The following is a 14383-nucleotide window of genomic DNA, read 5'->3' on the forward strand; positions in this document are numbered from 1 at the left end:
GGTCTGGGTGGGGGTCTGGGTGGAGGTCTGGGTGGAGGTCTGGGTGGAACCTGAACAGCTAAAACTTGAGTCCAGTTGGGAGAAAACGTCTCTTTAACTCACTGAAACCTAGAAGCAGCGTAAGAAGACAAAGTAATCTCTGTGGGTTTCTATCTGGATTTTCTTTAAAGTTTAAGTTTGAACAGTGTAAAAGTTAACCAGCAGTCCTAACACACCACTCCCCATGCAGCTGGTTCAAATACGCATCCAGAAAAACAACTCTGCGTTCAGACGGTCATCAAATAAAAGTGGAAACCACTGATTTTAATCTGAGACACCAGCTGGTTCTGAACCGGACGGATCATTAGAGTTTAACCGGCTCTAACTGGACCGACCACAGAATAACTTGGACTAGTTGGGCGTTCACCAAACAGCAGCGTCCATTTCCAAATGAATCGATGTGTTTGGAGGTGGAAATATCCGAGGAACGCTGTGTCACCAAGGAATCCAGGTCTGAGCTGCAGGGGCTTTCCCAGGCCACGTGCAACCTAAACAGTTTTTAGCAGGATGTAAAGTCCAGGGATGCTGATGCTGCATCTGTTGGAGGTTAGAGTTGTGGTTGATGAAGACTAGGCAGAGGAGCAGCTCCTGAACTCAAGGAAAACTCAAGCTGTGTGTTTTCACTCAGAGAAACAGAAAAACACACTTCTCGAACCTGGCAGGAAGGTCTTCAGACAGGTCTGCAGGAAAGATAAATAATGTCTTTACCTTCTGTGAGGCTCCGTTGAGGAGCCCTCTGTCCCATAAGGCTTTGTTCCCGGTGGGGTCTTCATCCACATCATCACTGGTGTTGGGAGGAAGACGCACCTGGGAAAACAAACCAAAGAGTTAAAACCTGTTGTTATCTCATCAATCCCCCAAAGGTCTCCGGATGTTTCAGAACGCCTCTAAGAGGGGATAAATTTTCTGCTTTCACTGCGGTTGAATGATTTAACCTTACAAAAGTCAGAAAGCTGAACTTCTTTAATAATGTGTGGAAAGTTGAGGTAATCAGGTAACGTGCTGCAGCTCAGAGAGGAGCAGAAGATAAACTCACGATGCTGATGTTGCCGAACTTGTCAGCGGAAGCCATGGTGTCGTAGTCGAGCAGACAGGCCGTTGTCACCCAGCGGGGATACGTATCATCGGCGAAGATGATGAGCTGGTTCTCGTTCCGGCGGTAACGAACCCAGAAGAGACTCTCCTGAACGTCGGAGATGATGACCCGCTGGCCGATGGTGTGGATCCCCGTCACCAGGTTGGGAACGTGCTGCCGAGCAGGAAGGGCAGAAAATAACTCCTCAGTATTCCCTGCTCCCGTCTGGTATTTACAACCTGGAACTCTTTAAACATGCAGGAAATGATCTTAAAGACAGAAAAACGGTTCTGTCTGAGCCTCACAGGCGTCCTGAGGAGAATAAGTTTAAAGAGCTGTAAAGGCAGCCATCTGAAGCTTCGTTCCTGAAGGAACGTTCTGAGGAACAAACTGGACTCTGGTTCCATCGTGAGGACAACAGATTAACTTGTTTAAAGTTCGTTCCAGATGCCGCTGGTCTGAATCCCCTCTCTGAGTTAAAGCAGCAAAGAAAAGCTGAAGCCAAAGTAAAAAGCCTTTTCTCACCTTGTTCTCACATTTACGCAGCAGCTTCTTCTTGCCGAGGTCGTAGATTCTCAGCAGCTTCCCGACTCCGACCAGGACGCGTCCCTGGAAGGGGGCGATGGCCAGAGGGACGTCCTCCACGGGGGTCTGCGGACAGATGAATCAGGGAAAGGTCCAGTCAGAGGAAGGACGGCAGAACCAGCTCATCCTTAGAACTCGGTTTAACTCTGGATCGTTTAAAGCTTTTATTAACCTGTCGGCCTGTTTGTGTTCCTTTAGATGAATAAACTTAGATAGATGTGCTTTAATAATCCCAGCCTGTTGGGAATAAATAAAACTGAAAACAACGGTAAACTGACAGATCTGCTGCAGCACAAACCAACCAAAGCTGCTACTTATAAAGTCATTTTACTTCAACATGGATGAGCTGGGAAAGACCAGTTTTTCCTTCAGAAATCTGAAAGTTATCAGACTCTCAATAAAAATAAAGCTAATAATATTCGCAGGTAAATATTTAAAGTAAGGAGATTATTTAGAGGCAGGACTAACGTCACTGATCAACGGTTCAATTAATCCAAACTGGTTCACTTTAGTCACACTTTCCAACCAGATTAACCTCCTCAGACCTGAACTCTTGCAGAGCGTGTCCTCTTTGCTTGTTGGGCTGATTGGGACCTGCTGATGTCCACATGCGTGGACGAAGAGTGGACAAAGCAGGGACAAAGCGGGGACAAAGCAGGGACAAAGCGGGGACAAAGCAGGGACCCAGGTCCTGGGAGGTTAACGAAGTTCACCACATTCAGGCGTCTCTCACTGAGTCGAGTTTGGATCCTGATCAAATCTGTTCAACATTTACTGTTGAATATTTCTTCCATCCCTGGACTGTTTGTTCATGTTGGACAAAAACAGCTTCAGATCATTTCACTGCTTTTACAACTAATTCAAGGTTTATTTTAATAAAGAAAATAAATAATCTGATCCAAGGAGAACTCAAAGCTGCACCAACAGCTTCTTCTAGTAAGTTTCCAGATGTGGATTTCTGCAAAACAAAACAAAATGATGCCGCTGACGACAGAAAACCATGGATCAGAACCAAGAACCTGTCTTCACTGGATCTGGATTCATAAAACATCAAAACACCCGATTAGAAACAAACTGCTGCAGAAGAATGAAAAGCACCTCCGAGTTCAGAACATTTGTCTGAAAGTAATTTGCAGAAGAACCTCCAAGTATCTGCAGGAGGGGGTCAGAGGTCAGGACGTTATTATCCAACTGGTGTTTCATGAATAAAACCTGCGGTTTGTATAATAAAGTGCACACATGGAATCACCTCCTGAAGCGGTTGGGAAAGTCCTGCAGCCGGGTGTGAAATCCGGTGATTCACTCGTCATTTCCGGTTCTACAGCTGATTCGTGCTGATGGTTTCTGGGAAACTGCCCAAAGCTCAGCTGGAGGCGACGTTCCCTTCAACACCGCTGTCATTATTACCTGTTTTAACGGCAGCAGGGTCCTTCTCTGTCTCTTTTAGTCCCTCAGCTCAGAGCAGACATGCAGCAGCTGTCGCAGGTTCTGCTGCAAACAGCTCGGAGCAGCCCGGCTGGCTAGAAACCAGAAACATGGCCACACTGACATCTACTCTCTGCTCCTGAACCCACCTTATGAACAAACTCCAGCTTCTCTCCTCCGCCGCCGAGGCGATACGTGTAGATGAAGCCCCCGCTGACCGACCTCGGGTTCAGAATCATGTCTCTGGCGACGCCAACCAGGACGTACCAATCATCGCCCGAGTTGGTGAAACGACACACAGCGACGCTGCAAACACGAGGTTAGTTCAGAGACACGCCTGAGTCTGAGCAACGTGATCTTCAGCGGTTCTGCTCACCTGAACGCAGCTTCGTTCTGCTCCAGCTGCACCTGGTCCAGAGTGGAGCCCTGGATGGGGTTTATCAGTCGCACCAGCGAGGCCCACTGACCCGCTCCGGCTTTAGGAGAACCAAAAATGGCCTCCGGGAGATTTTCATTGAGGAACGCCGCGGCCATCTCTGCAGCCAGCTCTCGCTCGTCCTCGCCTGCAGCCTCCACCATCTCCTGCAGGAGCACGCCGGGAGCAGATCATCGTTATTCTAGATAAATCTGTTATTCTAGATAAATCTGTTATTCTAGAGTCTGTTTCAGGGCTCTGACTGTCACTGAACACAACACCTGTTTAAGACTCAGCCTGCACCATCAGAGATTTATTTAAAGCTTTACGAGTTGAAGTTAACGGCTGGTTAACCAGTGCTGCTTGGCTGAGTGCTAATAAGACTTCCTCAGTGGCAGATTCACCTGAATACCTCCAACATCAGAGCTCAGTCCTCCATCAGCTGCAGCTTTGTGGTTTAGACGTCACGCTGACGTACCTAAAACCATCAAACCAAGTCCAGGAATTCGACCGGCAGAAGGTGAGTCAGCTCCGGGTTTTCCCTGAGATGATTCAGCCTGACAGCTCAGATAATCTCTTTATGAAGCTACTTAAAGTAAACAGATCATCTGTGTCTTTTCTGCTTTGGTTGTTGTTTTTTAAGCAGCCAAAGTCTTTCAATAAAACCATGATGGTAACTTTAAAGTTATAATTATTATTAAAATGTTTTTGATTTGATTGTTCTTTGTGTTTCTGTTAAAAATAACCACTAAAGACAGCATTCGTAATGAACGAGTGAAATCAGCCGTCAGGTTTTGTTGCCAACAATCGGTGGTTTGTTTACATTTGAACATCATCGATTAAAATAATCCCTGGATGTAAACAGAGTCAGAGACGGCAGCTGAGAAGAGGAAAGGTAAAGCTCTTCTTCTTCTTCTTCTTCTTCTTCTGAAAAGAAACGGCTGAAAGCTGCGAGAGGCGACAGGAGAGCGGAGGAGCTCAAATCAGACGAAACGAGTTATTCTGAACTCTAACGGGAGAATTTCTGGAGCTGATCTCAACGGAGCTCTGAATTTAGCTGCAAACAAAGGAGTTGTTTCCTTACAAGAACCCTGAAGAGTTTGGGTTAAATTAAGCCCCAAACAATCATTTAAAGACAGAAACTCTGTATTATGGTTTTGAAACTCCAGGCCAGGAGACATTTTTCACTTTAAAATGACAGAAACTGATGTTTTTGATTACAGACAGTCTGAAGTTTCAGCTCCTCGTACCTCAGCCATCTGCTGCTTTCTCTGAGCTTTGGTGGTCTCGGTGTAGGAGTTGTGGTCGGTCTCGATCAGAACGAGGTTGTTGGTCTCTGGGTGAATCACAAACTTCCTGGGGGTGTACTGCAGAGGAAAGGCCACCTGGTTAAAGACGGCCCCCAGTTTCTCCAAAGCCAAAATCCTGTCAGACAGGTGAGGACAGAGACGTCAGATGATTCCTCTCTTTTGACTCATTTTGAACCTGTTGGTCACATCACCTCAGCGTGTTGGTGGAGATGGCCACGATGCCTTCAGGGCACTGCTCTGAGGCGAATCCCGAGGCGTACTCCAGAGTCTCGTAGGAGAGCGGGGTCAGATGGAAGCGCGACTGATACGAGTAGCTGAGCCACGAGCGGCTGGACATCGCCAGCACCTGCCAGGAGGAGCGAGGACAAACATTTTCACACACTTCAAACGTGGCAGGCACTAGGACCGCACGGTCCGTCCCTTCTGCAGCTACGTGCTGAGAGGAAGAGTCGATCAGTTATCTAAAACAGAACAGACTCAATGCTGAGTTCACACGGTGATCTGTCCAAGTTTGAGCCTCTGGTTAATCTGAGCTGAGAGGAAAAGAGCGGATCGGACCGAACTGTCCGCCGAGCCCCTCCCCCCAAGGAGTTTCCCTCTAATGTCCTGAGATGTTAAATGACTCAAACTGTTTATTTGATCTTTGGTTTCTGCTGTAATTTGAAGTTGAAAGATTTGATTTTACACTGAAGGTTTTGACCTGTGGTAAAATATTTTAATTACAAATCAGTAAAAACTACTCATTTAATAAAAACATCAAAAATGAATAAAAGTTTTTAATTAAGAAGGAATCCAGAGAAGAGTTTGTTCTGACTGATAAACAGGAAAAAGGTTAATTTTTTAAAAATCTGAAAAACATGAAGTTCATTTTCTAAAGATAAATATTGGTTTCATTTTGAGTTAACCCCCCTGAGTTCAAAGGTCACACCGCTTTAATGAAAAGTTCAAAGGTCATGTAAAGTCGAAGGTTCAGGGCCTGAAGGGACTCAGGAGACATCAGATGGGAGAGGAGGTTCTTGTGGACCAACTGATAATAAAAGTTACGTACAGCTTCCTGTCCCTGCATCCGGACCCTGAAGAGTTTGACCGGTCGGGACCCCAGGTAGCGGGTTCTGGTGTCGGACAGGTCGCCGGTCACAGGGTCCAGGACGGTCCTCAGCAGCACACCGTTCTACAACACAGTTTCACAATCACATCAGAAAAACTGAGGAAGGAAGACAACCTGTTTGTATTTAAAAACAATAAAAGTCATTTTAGCTGCTGTGAGCAGCAGCTGATGTGTTTCAGGAAAGTTCTGGACGATGAGCTGAAAGTTCTGTTTGGGTCAAAAACATTTAAAATGCAGGTTACTCCTGGCTGTTTAATGGGCCGTGGAACCGGGATGATTTCCTTCTCTGGGTGACTTTGGGGGTTTGTTTCTGGATGTAGGGTCATGAGGAAGCGTACCTGCAGGCCGATGTTGAGGTAGAGGAAGCCGATGGTCCCTTTATCTCCGAGCTCGTCCTGTTTCTCCAGCCCTCCCATCTCTACGATACACAGACTTTCAGGCTGAGCAGGAAGAGCCTGCATGCTCAGAGGCTGCAGGCAGTCCTGGATGTGAGGAAAGGTCAGAGGTCTTTGTCTTGTCTTGTTTATCCGACGGGACTTTCAGTCAAACATTTCAAACCATTCCTGATGTTTGGAACAACAACAACTATATTTGTGTAAGAGTGAAGCAGCGTTGGTACCGAAGGGTCCAGGGAGATGATCCGGACTGTGTTGTCCACCAGCCCGACAGCCAGGAAGCGAGAGCGCTGCTCACCAGGAGGGACGTTGGCGAGACTCATACAGACCACGTCTGCAGACATCTCCTTCCTCTCCGTGTACTCGTTCAGCTGTCCGGACTGCAGACGGAGCAAACAGCAGAGTTAGAGCGTCATTAAAGGCTTCCTGTGAGCGTCAGGGTTTCCACAGTCCACCTTTTTTATTATTCTAACGTGTGTTTTTATTTCTGCTCCTCTTCTGTGGAGTGAGAGGAAGACTTTAACGTTTAACGTAAGATCGTTCCAGACGTGTGATGAGAAGAAGGAAAAAAGGTTAGAAAACTGAAAAACCTCCAGAAAGCTTGTTTCTGTCCTCTCACCGGGTCCATCTCGAAGTAGACCAGCTCTCCTCCCGTCAGCGCGATGACCACCTGCCGCTGGTTCACGGCACAGCGCACGATCGTCTTCTTACCCGGAGTTTTCCACTCGTTCACACGCTTGTCTGCTCGGATGTGACGGATGCCGTCCGGGTAAACCTGGACGAGGAACGAAAGGAGGAGGAGTAAAAACGTTTGTTGCAGATATTCATCCGTTCACCTCAGGCTGGGAACCCCCCCCCCACCTGAACGAGGGCATCTTCACCCAGCAGGGAGCAGGAGAGGGTGGGAGTCGTTCCCAGAAACCCAGAATCCGTCACTTCCTCCACGGTCTCTCCGATGGACAGGACCAGGGTGGCGTTGACGAAAGACACGATGATGTAGGCGTCAAACTCATCTGGAGAAACGCGAGAACAGGTCAGGAGGATCGATTAGCTCCGCCTCTTTCTGAGGTTTGACACGTAAAAACTTAACCAGCAGAGCCCAACCAGAACCAGAACCCTGCCTTTCATGGCCGCGCTGCAGCAGATTACTAACAGGTTTTAACTGGATTCATTTAAAACACAAACTCGTCTTTTCTGTGAAAATGTTTCTTCTTTTTGTTCTCATCCTGTTTTACTTCATTTAAAGGGACAGTTCAGACATTTTAGAGAGGGTATCTGTAATCAGGTTATGAACAGTAAACATCTTACCTGCTGCAGAAGAAACAGTTTAAATGTGACAGAACTGATGAGCTAAGGGCTAGTCTGAACAGTGGATGTCAGTTTCACACCACATGCTTATTCTGGCGTTCCTGCAGGAAGTGCTCCACTCTGCATGGGAAGAGCTACTGCTAGCTGCTGCTGCCCGTTAATACTGAGTAATGTGAAACTGACGGCGGTAAAAAGATTTATAAAACGGTGTTCACGTGAACCGCCTGAAGTTGGTCCTGGTTCTGACTAGCCATGAGCTCATCAGGTCAGTCAGAATGAAAATGGAGGACGGTACCTTCCACGTGTCTCCGGACGGTCCACACGGCGTTGGGGTTACCGGGCAGCTCGGACACGGCCATCTCTGACACCTGAGGGGAAAAACAAGACGCTCGCGGTGTTTAGCTTCATAACCATCATCATCATCATCATCACAGGATCATCTTCATCATCATCACGTTTAAAGCCAGCGGTTTGTTGACCATGAATTAAAATAAATCTGTTTAAATTAACTGACATTTAGTTTTTAATACTTCTGGGACTGTTGCTGGATACAGATTTATTTTGGTTTTTCCTGTTAAATAAAGAACATTAACCCTTCGTTTGCTTTAGAGTCAGGAACACTCGGACCAGCTTCTGGCCATTTTTCAGACCTGGACGAGTCCAAACAGCTGAGGGACTTGGAGACGCCGGCGCTGACTAACTTCAGATAAAACATGTTGCTCAGAGTTGGAGCGACCGGACTGCGAGCCTTGGGGGAAAATAAGAACGTTTGGCAGCGAGTCGCAGCTCGGTCAGATTCTGGATTTAATGTCTAAAAACCAAGAAGAAAGCAGAAACTGTCCTGAACTTTGACCCCTGCACTTTGCTTCAGGCTGAAATCAGAATGTTTGACAGACTCTTCAGGTGTTAGTCAGAGAAGAGACATGAAAAGCTCATCATTACTCAGCCAGCAAAGTGTGTGTGTGTGTGTGTGTGAGTGATGAAGAAAGAGTGTGTGTACCTCCAGCCCGTGCCGGAGGACCCTCAGGGTGGACCTCGGTCCTCGTCCACAGGCTACGTACAGCTGAGGCGTGTCTTCGTTGGCCAAATCAGCGATCTGATGACGAGCAGGGTAAAAATCAAATCTGAAGTCTGTTGATTTCCAAACCAGCGCTGATAAAACGAGACACACTCACCTGGCAGGACATGATCGGTGACAAGTTCTCCTGCTCGTCCACCAGAACCAAGTTCTTCAAGGGTCGAGGCTGAAAGAAGAAGGTGTCGCCCTCTTCCAACGGCATGGCAGAGGAGAACTCGGGCTCCTCATCGTCATCTCCCAAATGAGCGATTTGGTAAAGGTAACTGAGGAGGAAAACACCAGCTCAATAGGTCTGATAGAACCCAATAAAAACCTGCATGTGCAGCTAGAACGTACTGATTCCCAAACTCTGAGGACACAAACAGGAAGCCCGTCTTCAGGACGCACATGGCTGCTGCCACAGGGATGGTGTCGAAGTACTTCAGCCTGATTTCTGTCACCTGAAACACAAACATCACTCATTTTCCCAGCAGGAGCAGGAACAGAAACAGGGGCGCGCAGGTGGAGAAGCTTCCTGTTTGTGCTCACCATTTCTTCATCCGTCTCCAGAGTGACCTTAAAGATGTCTCCCTGCTCGGTCTGAGCCAGGAAAAAGAACATGGACTTGGTTTTGTGGGTGGCAGAGCAGACAAATATCATGCCTCGCTCCGGGTCATCCAGGTCGTTCTGAGAAACAAAACGCAGAGTAAAAATAACGCAGAGGCTAAATTACACGACAACCACGGACATAAACAGCAGCAACAGCTTGGGTTTTATTCTCAGAGCCGCGGAACAAGTCCTGGAACAAATCCCGACGGACGGCTCACCCTGCGGCGGGGGATGGGGCAGCGAATGTCAGGCTGGTCTCCAAAGTTCTTGTAGGTGATGTAGTTCTCAGAGCAGATCAGAACTCCACTGGGCCCATCAGAACCACCAGGTACTAGAGAAAGAGGAAGGTTCAGTGAGACGAGGAGGGCTGACCGTGACGTGAAGTTTCTTCACGTTTTAATCAGAGAACTCTTCCCATCCTTCAGGCTGCAGCTGAAGATTATTTAAATAATCTACTGATGGATTTCAGTTTATCTGACCGATTCAAGCTCCCTGGTGACGATAAGAAGGTTTCTCCTGAATTCCTACCAGTAATGAGGAAGTTTCCATGTTCCTCCAAAGCTTCGCTGTACTTTCGGACCACGTGGTTCAAGCCCAGGTCCAGCTCATAGAAGGTGAGAGTCTGCTGAGTGTTTGCAGCTGCTTCTCCTGTTGGGTCATTGTCCGCTTCCTGAAAGTACAAACACCTTTTTAAACATGAGTCAGAAGCTGTCAAAGCGCGTTTCGGACGATTTGTGAACGTTGGCTTAAATCAGAGGTGTTGAATCTTTCTCCAGTGACAGTCAGAGAAGAGACATGATCAACTCATCACATCTTCAGCAGGTAAACCTCAGTTTCCCTTGAACTCACCTCGTAATCCATTTCTAAGCAGGCAAACATTGGATTTTCAAAGCCCACATCGACTCCCACCACATGATAGACGAGTGTGTTTGCTTTGTGGGCTTCCAGAGGAGAGGAGATGGTCAGCCTGGCAGCAGCATCTCTGTTCAGAATATAAACCAGCTTCTGCTTCTCTATCGCTCCTGGGAAACAGAAGAAAACATTTCTTTAACTTTAGTGTTATTTTATACGGTTTTCCCTCGGAGGCGGGGAACAGGAGAACACTCACCGATCATCACAGCTCGGCCTTTTGGGTCGACGGCCAGGAACTGCCCGGGAACGATGCGCCGGCAGCCGCTCTTCCCAAATGTCTCCTGGTGGACCTTCTCAAACTGGTTCTTAGATGGATGATACTCCAGAATGACGATCCGACCGCTGTCACTTCCCACAACAATGTAATCTACAAAACCAGGTGTCAACATGTCAGCCGCCTTCTACGCGCTGTTTGCAGCTTCAAACACGAGTGAGAGTGAAACGAACAGACCTTTAGTTCCTCCGGTGAGCCTGAACGCCATCAGGGATCTGATGATGCCAAACACCTCCATGGTCAGAAGAGTGTGCACCTTCCCTGTGTTGGCATCGGGACGCAGCAACTCCAGGATCTTTCCCCTGGAAACGACAATCTCCTGCATCTTGGTTCCTACCCAAAGACAGACATCTGATCAGTCAGTTTTTGTAAAATATAGAGCCTGCTTTCTGCTCCCTGAGAACAGTGGAGCGTCTGCCAGAGGCAACAAATAAAGAAAACTGGCCACCGTTGCTCTTACTAAAAGAAGAACATTCAGTCTGAATTATTTAGTTTAAAACTTCTCTTTAACTGGATTTACGGATTAAATAAAACAGATTTCTACCAGTAGGCTAGTCTGAGCTCAGTTTTCTTTGTGTGCTGCTGAGATCGTACGGGTTTTCTCTGAATCCACATCAAGGCACAGAAGCTGAACTTCAACCACAACCTTCTAATAAGAGCTCTGAAGTTCACCTGAGAAGTTTCCATGGATGGCGTGGCTGATGCCGGTGGCCCGCTGCAGGGTGATGTTGTAGAGAAACATGGTTCTCCTTCAGCGAACGGAGCGCTCGGCCCGACTCAGAACTGCCAACAAACGAGAGGAAAAACTTTTAAAGCGACTTAGAAAAGTCCACCGAAGACAAATGAAGAGGTCAGAAACACAAGGCCTCACAGTAAAAACCCTTTAACCCGGGGAACATTTAAAAATCTGTTACTTTAACCCAGGTAAGATTTTAAAATCTGTTATTTTACCCCAGGAAACACTTAGAAATCTGTTACTTTAACCCAAGTAAGATTTTAAAATCTGTTACTTTAACCCAGGTAACATTTAGAAATCTAACAGTCCTTCACAGCACAGGTTTTGTTTATCTTTTTGGAGAAAATGTATTTTTTTTTTACTGTAGATCAGACTTGTTAAAACTAAAATGTCTGTTTTTGTTGATTAAATCTATTAAGAAAGAACCTGAAAAAATACTCCTCTTTTTATAACTAAATGTTGTTTATGTTTTAAACTCTAGGTCAGGTTTGTTGGGTATAAAACCCAACAACTGGATTTGATCTCAAACTATTTCTGATGAAAAACACTAAAAAATAAAATTTTAATTCTCTATATAATGGAGCTCTTTAAACATTAAAAACAGATTATTTACAGCCTGTGGGGCAATTCAGTCAAACCTAATGTGGTTTTTTTTTTGGTTTATAAGCTTAGAAACAAATAAATTCACCTTTTCTCAGATTACAGAACCAGAAGCCTCGGTTGGTGTTTTCTTTCTCTAACTTTTCTACATTAAACACAGAACCCGTTAACTGAATTTCACATCAAATTAATACTTTCTAATCCAAGTCTGAAGCTTTGAGCAGCTTTTTAAACTACTTTAACATAAACTCGGCCTCTTCGTTCATCTGCTAGCTGTTCATACAAAGCGCTACTTTTCGCTTTTACCTTTTATTTCCTGCTTTAACACGAAAAAACTCACATTTTACCATCATATGATGTGCATTCAGTCTCAGACACGATGAGCATTTATAAAATAAGATATTTACCGGTGAGTTTAATTAGATGATTGAGATTTCAGACGGATTTAAAAACTGATCCATTCAAAGAAACTCTGCCGCTCCAGGAAGCAACGCAGGGCAGCCGTTTGTGGGGTCCTTCTTCCGGCGCAGAGACGCTTCATGGGTGGCCTGAACAGCGCCTGACTGAAAATAACTGCCTGCAGTAGCGCATAATGTCCGGCAGATGGCGGCAAAACCATGAAAAACGGTTTATTTGATCTTATGGTAGAAAATAACTCACCTTTTGAAAATATGACCTTTTGACTTAAACATTTTAAATTAAATATTATCAGATATTTAAAGAAAAAGGAAACTAAACATCTGGAACAAATTCAGTGCTTTATTAATCCTAAAATCTGGATATGTTCATAAGACAAACAATGAAATCCATATTTACCCCAGATTTAACAATAAATAAAATAACAATGATAAACCCTAACATTCCTTAAAGGAATGCATATCACCCCCCGCCGGTTTCTTTAACAGAACCAGACAGAGAGTCTTTAAAATAACATTAACACTCAGAGTATGTGACGGAGATGACTCTCAGCTACTACCTCAACAAATCTCAGCTCAAAATCTGTGAAACTGGCTGAGTCAGCGCCATCTTTGTGTTCTCTAATGTAGCTGTGGCGGCCATCTTTGACTGGGTTGACTCCAAAAGTTATTGAGCTGTAGATGATTGTCCAACAATGATTTCCTGAAACGTTTAATTAAATTATGACCACTGGTTCAGGAGGTATTTTGCTAACAGGTACACTGAGGCAGAAACATGATCACCCGCCTTCAGCTTTACTAAAATAAACAGATGACTCAGCTTTGATTTGTTTTTAAACTTCATGGTAACAATGTTTTTCTTTACATGCTGGTGAGTTTTGTTGTTGTTTTCTGCTGAGTTTAACTGTGAAAGGGTGAAACCGGAAGCTGTAGGTCCCCTCCCCCCTGGTTCTGAGGAGTACTTCAGGGGTCCTCCTCCTGTGTCGGACATCTCAACTTCAACAGCTACAAACCGTTTTGGTTCTTCTCCTTTATTCTGAGCCGCGCGTGCATGCGTGCGCGCGTGCGCATTTATATTCAGACAACGTGAGGGCTGCACGCGCTCAGAGCCTGGACCCTCTGCAGCTCTGAAGAGGAGGATCAGAACCACCGAACCGGTACCGAGAGGTGAGATGAAGGCTTTTCTTTTCCATCCGGTCCGGATTCTGCTGCTGAGGAAGGGGCTCATCCTCCTCATCCTCCTCATCCTCAGCCTCCTCAGCCTCCTTAGCTGCTGATGCTGCCGGAGGCCCCGAGGTTCGGTTCGGTTCGGTTCGGTTCGGGGGGTCTGGGTTGAGGTGTTTTCCTCTCAGTCTGGTTGGTTTAAAGCTGAAGTTTTTTCCTCCTGACGGTTTGGAGCAGAATTTTCTGATAGGTTGGGTTCAAATCTGTCTCTGTCCCTGTCCCTGTCTCTGTCCTCAGGATTTATTGGACACTTTGCTCCTCCCCCTCTTGTTTCTGTCCTCTCATCACTCCTGTCCCTGTCCCTGTCTCTGTCCTCAGGATTTATTGGACACTTTGCTCCTCCGCCTCTTGTTTCTGTCTTCTCATCACTCCCGTCCCTGTCCCTGTCTCTGTCCTCCCTGCATTGATTTGCTTGATGGTGTTGCTAAGAGACAGCAGCAGTCAGAGGGCTGTGTAGGAAATAGGAAACAGGAAACAGGAAACAGGAAACAGGTAGCAGGTAGATCAGGACGTGTCCATGTTGTCTCCTGGGTTTACACAAAACAAGTCGTCTGATTTATGATGTCTAAACTGCGTCCTCTTCCAGCGAGGGACATTTGACTCATGTGTGTCTCTAGTCTAAAATATCAGCAAAGGTTTGAATTGTAAGGCTGGTTTGTTCCCTTCTGTCCACACATAACTAGAAACAGGACCAGAAGCAGGAAGTTGAAGCCTTAAAAGATGAGCGCCCCCTGCTGGTTGGTTCCAGTACAGTTCCTAAGCCCCGCCCCTTCATGTAAACCTGCTGCTGTTTGTTCAAACATGAATTGCTTTAAATATGTTTCATTTGAGTTATTTGAGGCTTAAAGAAAAGTGTCTTCTCACCCTGTGACTGACAGCTTGTTAGGGAGTTAGG

The 14383-nt window shown here is 46.1% G+C and overlaps 1 protein-coding gene across 2 annotated transcripts in view; it reads right to left on the reverse strand.

The window, feature by feature from the left end:
• The window catches only part of sf3b3 (splicing factor 3b, subunit 3), a 15350-nt gene extending 2981 nt beyond the window's left edge, over nucleotides 1-12369 (reverse strand). Inside the window, exons 1-24 of one of the 2 annotated variants that reach the window (XM_017441943.2) lie at nucleotides 12256-12369; nucleotides 11185-11295; nucleotides 10690-10845; nucleotides 10435-10605; nucleotides 10176-10348; nucleotides 9855-9996; nucleotides 9545-9657; nucleotides 9267-9404; nucleotides 9075-9178; nucleotides 8836-9001; nucleotides 8661-8756; nucleotides 7956-8028; nucleotides 7214-7365; nucleotides 6972-7127; nucleotides 6577-6732; nucleotides 6296-6439; nucleotides 5898-6020; nucleotides 5041-5195; nucleotides 4790-4964; nucleotides 3501-3706; nucleotides 3274-3430; nucleotides 1640-1765; nucleotides 1076-1288; nucleotides 748-846 (exon numbers count right to left, since the gene is read on the reverse strand). In XM_017441943.2, coding sequence (XP_017297432.1) covers nucleotides 748-846; nucleotides 1076-1288; nucleotides 1640-1765; nucleotides 3274-3430; nucleotides 3501-3706; nucleotides 4790-4964; nucleotides 5041-5195; nucleotides 5898-6020; nucleotides 6296-6439; nucleotides 6577-6732; nucleotides 6972-7127; nucleotides 7214-7365; nucleotides 7956-8028; nucleotides 8661-8756; nucleotides 8836-9001; nucleotides 9075-9178; nucleotides 9267-9404; nucleotides 9545-9657; nucleotides 9855-9996; nucleotides 10176-10348; nucleotides 10435-10605; nucleotides 10690-10845; nucleotides 11185-11254 — 3264 coding nt within the window. In that variant the 5' untranslated portion in view covers nucleotides 11255-11295; nucleotides 12256-12369. Of the gene's footprint in view, nucleotides 1-747; nucleotides 847-1075; nucleotides 1289-1639; nucleotides 1766-3273; nucleotides 3431-3500; nucleotides 3707-4789; nucleotides 4965-5040; nucleotides 5196-5897; nucleotides 6021-6295; nucleotides 6440-6576; nucleotides 6733-6971; nucleotides 7128-7213; nucleotides 7366-7955; nucleotides 8029-8660; nucleotides 8757-8835; nucleotides 9002-9074; nucleotides 9179-9266; nucleotides 9405-9544; nucleotides 9658-9854; nucleotides 9997-10175; nucleotides 10349-10434; nucleotides 10606-10689; nucleotides 10846-11184; nucleotides 11296-12188; nucleotides 12208-12255 lie in introns of those variants that run through there. The other variant, XM_037978408.1, reaches the window with a different exon arrangement.
• Nucleotides 12370-14383: the final 2014 nt, after the last annotated feature.

Source organism: Kryptolebias marmoratus, linkage group LG11 (genome assembly GCF_001649575.2).
Source record: "Kryptolebias marmoratus isolate JLee-2015 linkage group LG11, ASM164957v2, whole genome shotgun sequence".
Taxonomy (NCBI): Eukaryota; Metazoa; Chordata; class Actinopteri; order Cyprinodontiformes; family Rivulidae; genus Kryptolebias; species Kryptolebias marmoratus.